The sequence below is a fragment of the Hyperolius riggenbachi genome, chromosome 4, assembly GCF_040937935.1.
Source record: "Hyperolius riggenbachi isolate aHypRig1 chromosome 4, aHypRig1.pri, whole genome shotgun sequence".
Lineage (NCBI taxonomy): Eukaryota > Metazoa > Chordata > Amphibia > Anura > Hyperoliidae > Hyperolius > Hyperolius riggenbachi.
This window is the reverse complement of record NC_090649.1, coordinates 193,596,012-193,612,616: the sequence shown is the minus strand read 5'-3', so window position 1 is coordinate 193,612,616 and position 16,605 is coordinate 193,596,012. Positions and strand designations below refer to the sequence as shown.

General features: G+C 45.2%; 1 protein-coding gene across 2 annotated transcripts in view; it reads right to left on the bottom strand.

The window, feature by feature from the left end:
* LOC137571676 (probable cation-transporting ATPase 13A4) overlaps window positions 1-16,197 on the bottom strand; it is a 293,811-nt gene extending 277,614 nt beyond the window's left edge. For both annotated transcript variants that reach the window (XM_068281174.1, XM_068281175.1), the window contains exon 1: window positions 16,080-16,197. In XM_068281174.1, coding sequence (XP_068137275.1) covers window positions 16,080-16,145 — 66 coding nt within the window. In that variant the 5' untranslated portion in view covers window positions 16,146-16,197. The remainder of the gene's footprint in view (window positions 1-16,079) is intronic.
* Window positions 16,198-16,605: the final 408 nt, after the last annotated feature.

Below are 16,605 nucleotides of genomic sequence, written 5' to 3'. Positions count from 1 at the left end.
GCGACTGCAAGACTAGTAGCATAAGCCCATATACACTAAGGGGGGGGATCTGGTCTTGTATATGTAGGCAGATCCCCCCCCTTTAGTGTACATAGGCTTAGGCTACTAGTCTTACAGTCGCAGATCCCCTTTAAGTGTATTTAGACAGCAGATCCCCCCGCCATCCCCCCCCCCCCATTAGTGTATGTGTGTGGTGCACTCACACGCGAAGAGGATGAATGGGGGGGGGGGGGCACCAAACTCTGGTTACGCTCAGGGCGCTGTGAAACCTAAGGCCGGCCCTGGGTAGGTGCCCCCAGTATTGGCTAGATAGGTAGGTGCCCCCAGTATAGATTAGATAGGTAGGTACCCCCAGTATAGATTAGATAGGTAGCTGCCCCCAGTATAGATTAGGTAGGTAGGTAACACCCCCCCCCCGTAGGTAGGTAGGTAGGTAGGTAGGTAACCCCCCCTCCCCCTCATAGAGGAGGGGGGAGCCGCGGGGAGGGCAGCCCGACCTCTCCCTCCCTTCCTCTCCGGGCACCCTCCGTGCTCCCCCCCTCCGATCCGATGCAGACTGCTAAGAGAACAACTCACCTTCCTGGTTCCGATCTCCGGCTCCTCTCACTTGCTGCTGGTCGCCTCTTCTACATAGCCACTGATGCACAATAAACTTCCTGTTAAGCAGGAAGTTTATTGTGCATCAGCGGCTATGTAGAAGAGGCGACCAGCAGCAAGTGAGAGGAGCCGGAGATCGGAACCAGGAAGGGGAGTTGTTCTCTTAGCAGTCTGCATCGGATCGGAGGGGGGGGAGCACGCAGGGTGCCCGGAGAGGAAGGGAGGGAGAGGTCGGGCTGCCCTCCCCCCTCCATCACGGCGGCCACCCGGGCATGTTTGCCCCATCACCCCCAGCAGCGCACCAGGGGGCGGAGCGAGACGGACCCAGCCGGGGCCCCGCAGTTCCTTAAAACACATGCGGCCAGGTCAGGTGGCACGAGCGCCCCCTGGAAGCCGGCGCCCTGAGCGATCGCACCGGTCGCTCAGGTCAAAGGCCGGCCCTGCACACACACACCTGTAACACACACACCATGCGCACACATACACACACACGTACAAACCTGTAACACACACCATACACACACGTACAAACCTGTAACACATACACACACACACACACACCCTGCATCAGTGTGTGAAAATAGCAGGTCAGGAGCTGAAATACTGGCAGAGATAACCTGACTTGCAGAGTGTGAGCTCTGAGGGGGAAGCATGTGCATGGGGCACTAGGGAAAATTTGGGATACAAGCAGAGAGGAATATGGGAAAGAGAAAGTACCTGGCGGAGTAGTTCACATTCCAGTTCAGTACGCTTCTGTTATCCCGGAGCCCAGGAAGTTAGTGCAGAAGGAAGGTATCAAGTTACATTGCTGATGCAGGGGGGGGGGGGGGGGGGGGGGGGGGAGAAGGAATCTTGCACTATACACACACACAGCGTTCTACACTCACATGTGGCTAAAATAAATCATCCAATCATTTAAATATTGAAAGAACGTCCAGAGCAGAACTCACGGCTCTGCAGCGGCACTATGCATAAGCTAAACAGCCAGGGCTATACATAATCTTTACCCTGGCCTGGATGTTCCTCTCCTCTCACTTGACACAGCAGGACGAGTGCAGAGAGGTGATGATCACGCTGGTCTTCTTCTGCGTGTCACCGTCTTGCTATCTGTCGGTATAGTACTTCTGCCAGCGCCCCCCTTCTCCCTCCTGCTGCACTGCGCCCTGTGCAGTTGCACGTACCGCACGCCTCAAAAAACGGCCCTGCTCCCACCCCAGCCATCACACACTGATTGCTATTAGACTAAGAGGCACCCCAGGGCCCCCAACACCTTAATCTCTAGTTATCTTGCTTGTAGTCACTCCCATGTATCTTCTTTTCTTATCTCTTCCTGCTTCAAACACAATTAGGAATGACAGCTGAATGAATTGTGCACCCCCTGCTACACTGCGCCCTGAGGCTGGAGCCTCTCCAGCCTATACCTCGGCCCGGCCCTGTTCAGCAGCATTTAAAAAGCAATCTGTATGCAGCAAAGTCTAAAGTATTGCATAAAAACTACACATCACACTGTCATTAGCAGATAAAGAAATGCAATTGTCCTTCATGGGAGTCAAATGGAACTTTGAAACTACTGAACTTTCCTTGCTAGCCAAGGAGAATAAAGATTTTTGTTTAAAATAATTGTCTGAACATTCTTATGAGGAACTATTAGGGAGTACTGAGCAAATCAAATTGTTTGTGCAGCAAGGAAAATTTGCATATTCTGCAGTTCAACACTTGTTACAAGTCCTGGATATTCTTACGAATAGGAAATATCCTAGTAATGATCCAGTTAATCGAGTTCATTCTCTGTCAGGAGTGAACCAAGCCAAGTCCACTCCAGCTAGCTTCCTGCAGACTGGTCTAACTGTAAATTATACCCAGAATAATTGTTTAGTGTCTGACAAGAATAAATGGGATCCTCCGTTTGAAAAATTGATTTATGAATTGGAGAAAGATCAAGAATATTTCTATGAATTTTACACTGCTAGGAGCGACATAGTTTTGAATGCATGCAATGAGTCTGCTTCTTCTTTAATTGAAATGAATCTGTGTGTGCATGACTTTGTGATTCCGCTAATTGATGCATGGAATGAGATCTTGAATGATCGCTCGGGGAGTCAGTATGAGCAACACTCAGTAACCAATGTCAATTTGGTCTCTCCGTTGCCCATAGCAACCGATCATTTGTGTAGTCACACTAACTTAAGATGTTCCATTTTTGGTCCTGTGATGCCGAGAATCCCTAAGCAATTACCTTCTGTAAAGAAAAATGCTAATTCTGTTTTACCCCCAGCAATGACATCACCGGCTAGCTTTGTTTCCCTACAACCAAGAGGAGATGCACACCTTGCTTCTCTAACTCGTTATAATGGAGGCAAAAACTCTTTGCTGACTTTCTTGCAGCATTGCAAAATTTTGAATTCATGTTCTTTTTTCAGATCAGCTACAGCATTTCAGCAGTCCAGATTTATTGTCTTATACCTGCTTGATCGCCAGATGAGGACTTGGGCTGAGGAAGTTGCTGATGAAAATGAGGTTTTTGATGACCCCTTTGAATTTGTTAATCGCAAAACGTTTTGCGAAAAAATACAAAATTCCTACCGATTTGTTTTCTGCATTCTGCAAACCATATGTTCCAGCAGACATCAATAGATGCACTACAACAGTTTCTGAGTCTCAGCAATCAGGTTTAGAATCTTAGTACCCCAGCATCTGAATTGTCCAATTTTACACTTGAAGAACGGTGGTTCAGATGCGCAAACATTGTGTCCTGATCTTCCTGTTTCAACACCTCGCTCTGGTTCCATGAATGGTTCAGAGCATCGGTTATGTGAACCTGAAATCACAGAATCATTGCCTTGTCCAGAAAATGTTCCAGTAAATTCGCCCTGTACCATGAATTATGCAGTGGTTCTGTCCAGTGAAGCTCAGGTCACAGAATCATTATGCTGTCCAGCAGGTGCTTCCATGGTTCTGCCCTGCAACATGGACTGTTCAGTGATCCTGTCCAGTGAAGCTGTGGTCGCAGAGTCTTATGCTTCACCCAGTACTTTGGATACTTCAATATCTCTAGCAGAGGACTCAGAGGCACTGCTTACCTCAGTTGGTGTTGCAGTAATATTCACCTGTTTAGCAGCTGTCTTAGAATTACAGTCCACTCTAATAAAACTTGATGAATCTTTGTCCAGTGAAGCATTGTCCTCATCAGCGGGTATTTTGGATACATTGTCCTGTCTTGTATCTGTCTGTATGTTTGCTATCGCAAGAGCAGCGCAACATCGCACTGCACTGCCTTTGCGTCTTATTTTTAGCGATATCGGAAGCCCAGAGCTGCAGTTGCTCTGGGCAACCTGTGTAGCCTCTTCCATTATCCAGCTCTTAGCCTTCTTGTGCTGGGTGGTCAGAAAGCATGACCCCCCAGCATTACTACTACTATTACTAATAATAATAATAATAATGACGATCAATTGGATTGCCCCACAGCTGCCTGAGGTTTCCAGCAGGTTAACACAAGTCAATAACATATTGCTCTTTATTAAGCTTGTTTATACGTATAGGAGGATGTTCAGGACAATTTAGTAATATTTGGGCTAAATGGACTTCTTCCCACCTCCCGGTTACCAGCTAGGATTTTTTTTTTGCCACAGGTCGGGTGTGTTGTAGTCGATTTTGGGTTACCTATTATGATCATTTTACATATCTAATATATTTACGGATTACTTTATAGTCTGCACTCTTATTTTTTTTTTTTTTTTTTTTTTTGGTTACATATCTATAATTCTATTGTCTGCTGCAATGATCATTGATTATTATGTATACCTCTTATTTTTCCAATTCTGCACTTACTACTTGATGCCTCAAACGTATTATACCTCTATAAATTGGCAAGCAGTTTCAATTATACTTTTGCATACTTCCTGTATGTTATTTGTACTACTCCTTAGCTTTGGCACAGCGTCTGATTCTAATTAGTTACCTTTTGCCTGTATTACTTTTGTATGCCAAAAAGACTGCAGTAGGTTGGCACTACAGTGTGAACACATGCATATGGTGAACATGCACTAGTGGATTAAATGTGCCTCTTCCTAAACATACTCAGTCAGCGTGCTCTAGCCAGCAGACAATGGATGTAGGCAGGTAGAAAAGAGAAAGGCTGGCACTGCTGCAGATGCTTAATTTATTGTTGCAAAAATATCCTCCTCACTTTTGGTATGTGTACCACTTTTTTGTATACCATTGCACCATTGTATTGCACTTGTTCATATTTTTGCAAAAATAAACTAAGCATCTGCACAGGGCTGTATTTACCATAAGGCACGAACCTATAGGCGCCTTTAAGTGACAGAGGCGGGTCCCACTTGAATCTCCCCTCACTGGCTCTGCCGCTCTCTGCATTGGTGGGATCCTAATCCAGTTGAACAGCAGCCGTCCGCCCCGCACAACTCGGCAATTGTCCCCTGCAGGCATTAATAAGCAGCTGCTACTTCCCCGAGGATAGGCATCTAGAGGCAGCGCGCTGACTTTTTGTTGATTTCACGGCTGCCAGTAGAGATGGGAAGTTCGGATCTTTTCAATGATCCGGATGATTCGAATCGGATCATTGAAGAGATCCGGATCTTTGATTCGAATCTCGGATCATTTTACTACCGGAAGCATTCGGGGGTGAAATGAACAGCAGGACAGGTCTGTGGACAGGAGAAGGGGAGGGAGTGGACACACAGAGAAGGGGAGAAGATGGACAGAGGGCAGGAAGTGGACAGAGATGGGAGGAGGGACGAGCAGAGAGCAGAAATGTTTGCACGTAATACCCACATGCTGAAGTCATATGCTTTACATATATTTCACCTATATGCTCATCTGTACACTTTGAAAGAAAAGGTCGCACAGTGAAAGAAAGCATTCCCAGAAGTGAAGTGCAGCTGTTTAGTGCCGAGTGCAGGAGGATTATATTGCCTTTCAATCACAGTGTCTGCAAAGTTACTGAGCTGTGCTGAGCCAAAAGCTTCCCATGTGTTCACTGTGCAGCACTACGGAACAGACAGCCTGTAATGAGCAGCACATTGCAGCCAGTATGTGTGCTCTACACATATCTGGCAGTGGCACCCATGTCCCCTCTCTCTCATCTACCTGTCCCTGCAAGGCTGCCTCCCTTCCAACAGAGCGATCCATCTCTGCTCTGCTTCCAAGACCCCGCTGCGAGGGGGCGTGTCGCTCCTGGCCCCACCCCTTTTGCGATCCGAATCACTCATTTTGATGATTCGGATGATCGACTCATAAAATAGATTCGGATCAAAGATCCGAATCGTTCATGATCCGGACAACACTAGCTGCCAGGAGCCATGGGGAAAACTAGTACAACGAGGCTCTGACAGCAGTGGAAACCGGAGCTCAGTAGATCAGGTTAGTTTAAAAATCAATTAAGAAAAACGGCCTCCCCTTAATTTCTGCCGGTGCTCCAACGTAATAGTCCAGGGCAGGGAGAGGGAAGAGGATATTTACAGCAGAGTGCAGCCTGGACAGTGGAATACAGCCTACAGGGGATAGCTGCAGGGGATGTAGGCACAGTCAGTAAGGAAAGTAGCTATTGGCTATCTTAGAAGTTGCTAGAAGTCGCTGGATGACGTCATCACGTAATTTGCATAACGGCTCCACCCCTGACCCCGCCTCCCACACATCATCCAGCGACCTGTCACCTGATGTCACCGCCCCACTCACCAGCAAGAGCGCCTGCGATGGAAGCAGGGAGGGGCTAGTGTGAGTGACGTCCCCTGACTGAAAGAGCGGTGATTGGTTGCCCCATACTGGGCTGCAACCAGCGGCTTGATGGGGTGGGGGGACTCCTGCGAGAGGACGGGCGGCGGGCCTAATATGTGAGTGCTTTGGGATGGGGGAGGGAAGTCGCCAGATTTGTCGCTAAGTCGCTTTTTAGAAAAGCTGTCGCTAGAGGGACTTGAAAAGCCGCTAAATTTAGCGACAAAGGCGCTAAGTTGGCAACACTGTGTAGGCAACAGCCCCGCCCTCCTTCCACTCGAGTCTGGTGTGTGCAGCTCCAGCCGAAGAGAAAGTTTAAAGGCTGTGGTGAAGTATTTTTTTTCCTTTGGTCAGTCTGTATGTGTGGTGGCTGTGTGTGTGTTATTCTTGCATTATGTGTGTGTGTGTCATTTCTGCAGTGTGTCTGTGTGTATTGTGCAGTGTGTGTCTGTGTGTATTGTGCAGTGTGTGTCTGTGTGTATTGTGCAGTGTGTGTCTGTGTGTATTGTGCAGTATGTGTCTGTGTGTATTGTGCAGTGTGTGTCTGTATTGTACAATGTGTGTGTGTGTATTGAGCAGTGTCTGTGTGTTTTGTGCAGTGTGTGTATTTTGCAGCATGTGTCTGTTACTGTGTATTGTGCAGTGTCTGTGTGTATTGTGCAGTGTCTGTGTGTATTGTGCAGTGTCTGTGTGTGTGTATTGTACAGTGTGTGTGTGTGTGTGTATTGAGCAGTGTGTGTCTGTGTGTTGTGTCTGCAGTGTGTGTACGTGTGTGTGTGTGTGTGTGTGTGTGTGTGTACGTGTGTGTGTACGTGTGTGTTATTCCTGCAGTGTATCTGTATATATATATATATATATATATATATATATATATATATATATATATATATATATATATATATATATATATATATATATATATATATATATATATATATATATATATATATATATATTGTAATCTAGGGCCAATATAGGAGGAAGCCAACTAACTTGTCTGTATGTTTTTGGGGTGTGGGAGGAAACCAGAGTGCCTGGAGGAAACCCACACAGACACGGGGAGAACATACTAACTCCTTGAACATGGTGCCCAGGCTAGGATATGAATCAAGGACTCAACGCTGCAAGGCGAGAGTGCTAACCACTATGACACAGTGCTGCCCAATTTAAAGCTGCGTATGGTTAGTCCGTGTAGTTTATTTACCACCATGCAAATATGTGTAAATAACCACTGTGCCCTAATGATTCACTGCAGTCGATATTTTACGTGTGTCTTGTGTAGTACGTTATTTACCGGTTCTGGTACTATATGCTGCGTTACGGTTTGTAGCTGAAATTTACTGCAATGTTTGGTTGGTCCCTGGTGTGCGTTATTTAATGTACACTAGTCTATCGGTGTTGAAGACAACATTACAGAAATGCCCCGATGATCCGCATATTTTGGCATGCATATATACAAAATAACCGCAGCTCCCTAGTGTTTCACTGCAATCATGTTTAACGTATTGTTTATATAGAAAATTATTTACTGGCACAAGCACTGAAAAGCAGCATTAGTGTTAGCCGGAAGTTACAGTTATGACTGCTTGGTCCGAGGTGTACATCATTTTATGTACCGTATACTAGGCGATTTGTTTCAGAGTCAATTGTGACATCCAAATTGTACAGGAGCCACTGCGCCCAAATAGTCTGTTACAATTGCAAAAAAGCACTGTGATTGGTCATGCTCAGGCAACGTGAGCCGTTAAGGATCTGTCATCCCTGTTTACATTTAACAATCATTGGCTGAAACAGTCATTATTGGCCATTTTTGCCAATGCTTACTGCATGTGCGTGCGTAGCGTTAGGCTACAGGGGGGGGTCTTGTCTAGGCCTCAAGCTATCTTTTATACCTGCCTGTGATTAGAAACTATCACAATTTGTTATTGGTATTATTTTTTCCTTGTGGGTGGTTTTATTTCCTAAAAGAAGGAGGCGTGTCTTGGGGGTGTAGCCTGAGCTGAGGGGCGGGTCTTAGGGTGCCAAGACGTCTGTGCCTATAGGCTCCTGAGCTGTAAATCCGGCCCATGATCTGCAGCAGTGCCAGCCTATTTTTGTATGCTCTAATCTTGCCAATAAACATTTAAAAAAACAAAACAAAAACCCAAACAAACAAAAAAACACAAGCATTTGCGCAAAATATGTATTTTTGGTCACTATTTTGCCATTGATTGCCCTCTGCCTTGCCACTGCCTTTTTAAACAAATTGTGGCTACAGAGATGCCCTGAAGGTTTTAGACATCCGTCTGCCCATTAAAGTCAATGGAGTTCGCCAAATTGCTTGCGAATGCAAATTGTTATGGTAAAACTTGCAAACACGAAATGTTGACGTTAGCCAGGGCCGGATTTCTGCAAAGGCCACAAAGGCCGCGGCCTAGGGTGGAAAAAAATCTGAAGGATAAAAGGGCGGCAGGACTTGAGAGAGATAAGAGACTGCATGTCAAAATAAATCATTTCTCCTGCTCCAAAGCCGCCCCGGCTTTGCTGCACACACAGAATTCCAGAGCTCCGTGTATTTTACTTACTTTGTGGTGTGCGATGAGACAGTGCTATCTCCTGAACATACAAGCTTCAGTTTATTGCCAGGGGTGTAGAGAAACATGAATCACAATGTAGACGCAATTTCTGATCCAGTAAGGTAAACATTTTAACAGAATTATTTCCACTTTACAACTCAAGCTGGGCTAAACAATGTATTGCTGGTCAGACTCTGTTAATGACTTGAGCCATTCCTTCTCCTCTCTCCCCCTGGATTGTAAATCTTAAACAGAAAGATAAGTTTTTTTTTCCCTTAGAGAGATTTATGACAGCCCCTTCTAAGCTAAATCTTAACCCCTTGCTGGCTCATTTTAAAGGCAGCAGTAGTCTAGTATGAGCTAGACCAGTGTTTCTCAACATTTCATTGGTATGTACCCCTTTTAAATCCCTGTATTCACCAAGTACCCCCTAGCATAGTAAACATTATCACAAGTACCCCTTGACAAATATATATTTAATTCTAGTACATGATAATTGGTTCTAAACCATTTCCAAGCATTTACTATTGCTTTTAATTAGCTGAAATACTAATTTGCTGTTGTTTAAATAAGAGTTATCATTTTCTAAAACCCTAAATTTGTTATTCTTGGTTAAGTATATCAAGCCTGAGTACCCCCTGGAACCATCAGAAGTACCCCCTGGGGTACGCGTACCACACGTTGAGAACCTAGGAGACAACTTCTCTATAATTATAATTGCAAATGTACTGTTGTATACTTTTGTATTGTTACATTCTGTTTTGTATACCAAAAGTAATAACATACACTAAACATTAAAAAAAATATATATATATATATATTTGTACCGTGTTGGCAAACAGTAAAAAAAACACCTGTGAAAGAATCAGTACAATAAATACTATAAAATAAATACAACAGATCTGTGGTTACAGAAGAGCAGAGAGGGAGATGAACGCCGCTCTGCTACTTCATGCCTGGTACACACCATGCAATTTGCCATCAGATAGATGGGTTCGAATTGATTATTTCTGACAGGTAGAGTTGGGCCGAACCTCCGATTTTAGGTTCGCGAACCGGGTTCGCGAACTTCCGCCGAAGGTTCGGTTCGCGTTAAAGTTCGCGAACCGCAATAGACTTCAATGGGGATGCGAACTTTAAAAAAAAAAAATAATTATGCTGGCCACAAAAGTGATGGAAAAGATGTTTCAAGGGATCTAACACCTGGAGGGGGGCATGGCGGAGTGGGATATACGCCAAAAGTCCCCAGGAAAAATCTGGATTTGACGCAAAGCAGCGTTTTAAGGACAGAAATCATATTGAATGCTAAATGACAGGCCTAAAGTGCTTTAAAACATCTTGCATGTGTATACATCAATCAGGTAGTGTAATTAAGGTACTGCTTCACACTGACACACCAAACTGTTCACTGAACAGAACAGGTATGCAGTGGCGGGTTCACTAAACAGGTATACAGTGGCGGGTCCACTGAACAGAACAGGTATGCAGTGGTGGGTTCACAGAACAGGTATGCAGTGGTGGGTTCACAGAACAGGTATGCAGTGGCGGGTTCACGGAACAGGTATGCAGTGGCAGGATCACTGAACAGGTATGCAGTGGCAGGATCACTGAACAGGTATGCAGTGGTGGGTGGGTTCACAGAACAGGTATGCAGTGGCAGGATCACAGAACAGGTATGCAGTGGTGGGTTCACAGAACAGGTATGCAGTGGCAGGATCACTGAACAGGTATGCAGTGGTGGGTGGGTTCACAGAACAGGAATGCAGTGGCAGGATCACTGAACAGGTATGCAGTGGTGGGTGGGTTCACAGAACAGGTATGCAGTGGTGGGTTCACAGAACAGGTATGCAGTGGCAGGATCACTGAACAGGTATGCAGTGGTGGGTGGGTTCACAGAACAGGTATGCAGTGGCAGGATCACAGAACAGGTATGCAGTGGTGGGTTCACAGAACAGGTATGCAGTGGCAGGATCACAGAACAGGTATGCAGTGGCAGGATCACAGAACAGGTATGCAGTGGTGGGTGGGTTCACAGAACAGGTATGCAGTGGCAGGATCACAGAACAGGTATGCAGTGGTGTGTTCACAGAACAGGTATGCAGTGGCAGGATCACTGAACAGGTATGCAGTGGTGGGTGGGTTCACAGAACAGGAATGCAGTGGCAGGATCACTGAACAGGTATGCAGTGGTGGGTGGGTTCACAGAACAGGTATGCAGTGGCAGGATCACTGAACAGGTATGCAACCAGGAAAAGCTAAGCCTAACTAATCTTTCCCTATGAGAGACAGACAGCAGCTCGCCCTACTCTCTCTAATGCAGGCACACGAGTGGCCGTAATGGCCGCCGCTGCCTGCCTTATGTAAGGGGGGTGGGGCTCCAGGGGCTAGTGTAGCCTAATTGGCTACACTGGGCCTGCTGACTGTGATGTAGAGGGTCAAAGTTGACCCTCATAATGCATTGTGGGGCGAACCGAACTTCCGGAAACGTTCGCCTGCGGGAGGCGAACGCGAACCACCGAAGTTTGCCGGGAACCGTTCGCCAGCGAACCGTTCGGCCCATCTCTACTGACAGGTATAATCTGATTTCTGATCATTTTTCTAATCGACTTTGTATAAGTGATCAGAAAATCGATTCAACCCATCTATCTGGTGCATACCAGGCATTAGGGACTCACTGCTCTAACAGGAAAAACAATCATTCATCATTTTTCAGAGAGAAAACATTCATAGGTATACACGAGTCACTAAAACAGGCATTTCCTCCTGCAAACAAGTGATCGTTAAAGCTCATACACACATCAGACTATAGTCTTTGGAAAATGAAAGATCACAGACCAATCTTACCCCCTTCCATGTAGTATGAGAGCCATACTCTTCACAGTCTATTCTATGGAGCTGAACTCCTCATCAGATAAAAATCTTTGCAAGATGCTGCACACAAAGATGCTGTAGACATTCAAAAGATCAGTATCTGCAAAAGATCCGTTCCTGCAAAATGCATTCATAGTCTATGATATCTGCAGATCCTCATACACACTTTATTTAACAGACATTCATCTGCAGATCAGATCCACCAGGATGGATTTTCAGATCTGCAGATGATTGTCTGATCTGCAGATGAATGTCAGTTAAACAAGGTGTGTATGATGATCTGCAGATCTCATAGACTATGAATGCAATTTGCAGGAATGGATCTTTGGCAGGAACAGATCTTTTGCAGATATTGATCTTTTGTGTCTGTTACAGCATCTGTGTGTGCAGCAACTTGCAAAGATTTTTTTTCTGATGGAGAGTTCAGCTCCATAGAAAAGCCTGAGAAGGTATGGCTCTCATACTACATGGAAGGGAGTAAAATTGGTCTGTGATCTTTCATTTTCAAAAGACTATGGTCTGATGTGTGTATGTGGCCAAAGACTATGGTCTGATGTGTGTATGAGCCTTTAGTCAGGATGTTGGACAGAATGATATTGAGTGAAGGCTCATACACACATCAGACCATAGTCTTTGAAAAATGAAAGATCACAGAACAATCTTACCACCCTTCCATGTAGTATGAGAGCCATACCTACACAGTCTATTCTATTGAGCTGATCTCCCCATCAGATAGAAATCTTTGCAAGATGCTGAACACAAAGATGCTGTAAACATTCAAAAGATGTGCACACCGAGCGGGTTTTTTGGCGTTTTTGCAGCCGCTTGCGGCTGCGGATACGCTTGGTCAATGTATCTCAATGGGGTGGTTCACACCAGAGCGGGAGGTGTTTTGCTGAAACACATACTCCCGGGGTGAGGCATTTTTTGGATTGCGGAGGCGTTTCTGCCTCCAATGCAGTGATGCTCATCTAGATCCCGGATATCCGAGTAACCCGGATATCCGAGCATTTTTTACGCTATCCGGGTCAGACTCCGGATCCCGGATAGCTATAGATATCCGGATAGCTATCTGCGGATAGTTTGACGCATGACCCGGATATCTGCGGATATCCGGATCCGAAATACTGTAACTAAGGTGATGACGTCCTGGAGCCAATCAGAGGGCTCCCAGCAGACGCCCTAGCAACCAATCACAAAGGGGAACCCTGGCCAGCCCCACCTGACCTCATTGAGCCAATCAGAGGCCTCCTAGCCTGATGCTACGTACACACATGCGACAAGGATCGTTCGTTGAGAACGACGAACGAACTTTTAATTGATGAAAGAACGACCTATGTAAAGATAGTTTTAAAAGGTGTGTAACGATCTGATCGTTAGAACAAACGTTACATCACGTAAAGCACCTATTGCGCCTGCGCATAAAAATGAGAAGTTTCACAGAGAAATAGTGAAATGCGCATGTCAAGCCTAGTACGAACGACCGCTTCCAACGATGTACTACTTTTGCAAACTATCGTCGTTGGTTAAAATCCGCCGAGACAGAACTTTCTTTTGTAGCGATTTGGCTCGTTCGTCGTTTGCCTTAATAGTCGGTGGTTCGTTTTTTGTAACGATCGTCGTTGGTAAAGATCGGGGAACGATCGTTACAAACGACTATAGTCGCATGTGTGTACGCACCTTAAGCCCTGGCACCCAATCACAGAAAGGAACACTGGCCAGCCCCCCTTGTATAATAAGGAGGGCTGCCATGATGAGACAGATCGTTATGGCTTGCTGAATGCTTCCTGAGAGACATGCTGCAGTGCTGGTGGCCTAGCAAGGGCTGCCTGTACACAGTTATAAACCTAAAGCTGTTCATTGATTAACCCCTTCAATACGCTATAGTAATCGTTAATTAGCTTGACTGATGTCTCATAGTGTGACAGTAAGGGCTGGAACCCACAGGAGCGCTTTTGGCAGCGTTTTGGCAGCACTGCGATACGCTAGCAGTTTGCCAAAACGCTGGGCTAATGTTAATGGATGGGGCAACTTCCACAGGAGCGTTTGCGTTTCCCAGAAACGCAAACGCAGGACCTGCAGCATTTTGAGAGCGTTAGCGCTTCAATGTAAAGTATTGAAACGCTAGCAGAAACGCTCAGCAAAACCTAAACTGAGCGGTTTTGCTAGCGTTTTGCGGTTCAGCACACTGTAACAAAATGAAAAATAATTCACAGGACCAATCAGGATAAAAACGCAAAACGCTAGGCACCCGCTGGGGGAAAAAATACAATGTTGCAAAACACGACCAAAAACGCGCATGAATCCGCTTGCAAACCGCTCAGACAAAACGCTAGCGGTTGCGTTTTGCGTTTGCGGTTTTCAGTGGGTTCCAGGCCTTAGAGTGTGTGCTGTACAGCTGCAGTGCTGCTGCTGGGCCTAGGTCTGTACACAGTGATAAGCTCAGTGATTAACCCCTTCACTATCACTACACTATTGTTAATTCATTAATGTGTTAGTGTGCACCAGTTAGTGTCTTCTCCTCTGCTGTCTGTCACTCTGCACTTGTCACTTGGCAAGTGCCACGTACCACATCCGTCATGCTCCTGGCTGGCACACGTTACACCTGCTGCTGCATTGCCCTGCTCCTGCTGCCTGTGCAGCTCCCACCGCCAGGACAGGGTGCCACAGGCCACTGATACCACCTATATTTAACCCAAAACAAAATTGCAGCATCAATTCTTGACTGAAAACTGTCATGTCCCAGTTGTGCGGTTGGACTTTGGACACAATGTGGGCTGCACGACCGCTGTCTGGAATCTAGGCCTAATGTTAATTGACAGTCTTTTTTGGGGGGGGGGGGGGGGGGAGGGGGGGGATTCGAAGTCCCCACATCATCAATTAGTGTTTCCCTTTGCAAAATAATGATGATACATGCCTCATTTGCCCTCAAAACCCCTTTTAAAGCTATTTAAAGGGCACTTCCGGTTTTTCTATCCAGATATCCGCGGATAATGCGACCGGATATCCGCGTTCACGCGGATATCTAAAAGGCCGGATTCGGATATCCAAGCCGGATCCGGATACCTAGGTATCCGGATTGGGGTCAATTCGGATTTTAAAAAGTACTATCCGAGCATCACTGCTCCAATGTAAAGTATAGGAAAAACGCAAACCGCTCTGAAAAACGGCAGTTCAGAGTGGTTTTGCCGGCGTTTTTGTTACAGAAGCTGTTCAGTAACAATATATGAAATCTACTACACCAAAAACGCTTCACAAAACCGCAAAATGCTAGGTGAAACGCTACAGAAAAATAAGAAAAAGAGTTTCAAAATCTGCTAGCATTTTGCGGCTCTGCTAGCGTTTTTTGGTGTGCACCAGGCCTGAGCGAGTAGTGCATATCTGGCCAGAATTGGTGTGGTGTTTGTGTGGTGGATAGATGGAAAGAGAGCTCCAGTTTTCCATGTAGGCTAATTTTTAGGGGGGGGGGGGGGGGGGAGTTGGACTAGGGGACCGTGTGTGTATTTTGATATTTCAATAAATGATGATTATGCATTGAGAACTTGGATTTTGTTTACATGCAATACTAGATGTTTCAAAAGTTCTCCCCCTGGTTGGGGTTTCTGCAAAATAGTGAGGACCTGTTCACCAGAAGTCATTTGTTGGCTTACAATTGATGGGACACAACCCCCCCCCCCCCACCCCCCCAAAAAAAGTTACACCTTTATTTTCACATAATATATTGATGCCATACTTTGTACTAGTATTCTAGTCGTTGTTAACCTTTAATGAAAAGGAACTTTTTCACGCATCTGCCAATTTAACAATGAAGCAATGATTCAATGAACTGACATCTACACCATTTAGTGTAAATGGAATGTGATTACACAGGTACAGGAGAGCTATAACCCACAGCCATGAATGCCTGTGGCTAGCATTGGTGAACATTCAACTACTCACAAACAAACAGAGGTGTTCTCATACCTGCTGGAAGGTAGTGGCCAAATAACAATATTAAACCCTTGTATTTTCAAACTGCCGCCATCCATCTACCAGTACATAGACAGCATAATGTAAAATCCTGCAGTGTTTTGATAACTAATATGCTCAATTTCTAACACCTTTAAGGTTTTCTTATACATCATCTGTTCTTCTGATTGCTGGCTGCATGTCACTTGAAAGTGAAAGGGGTTAAAACTGGTATTTGCTTGGATGTAGTGAATTCTTCTAATTTCTCAAGGAAGCTGTTAACCAATTACTTTCTATATCCATCATACTGTAAGCAACTTTTCTTTAAAAATTATTTTGTTAAAAAAAAAAGCATAATTCTCATATAGTCCTTACCATTTCATTGTCCTCCCCAGGGTTGAGCAATGCACGTCTGTCTGTCTTGCTTGTGCTGTTGTCCATTTCTGCTTTTCTTGTCTGTGCTGTGTACGATGAGGAAGAAGCATTGATAAAAGCTGTATCCCAAAAAGTCACAGTGCACTAATGAGAATTCTTTCTTTCTTAACTGTTAAACAGCACACGCCCTTTTAGCTTTGTCACCTCCACCTCTGTGACCTACAGGGTTTGGAACGTAATCAACTCATGTATGCTTCAATTTAAAAGTTCTAGTCTTGCCACACCAGGGATTCATAGCCGAGAAACATTCTGGCACATTGTGGCTGTCTGATAAGAAAACAGTAAACATATACCTTCTGCACGTGGCTTTAAGGAGGGTGGAAAAATCACCTTTCTGTCCGTGATGAAAGCATTACAAAATTAATTGTGACATTATGTCTTTTTCTATAGATGGCACAAAAACTATTAAGACTCACATGAACTGTAGTCATATTCTGGGTCATATAGGGTCACAGTGAGGATTGCT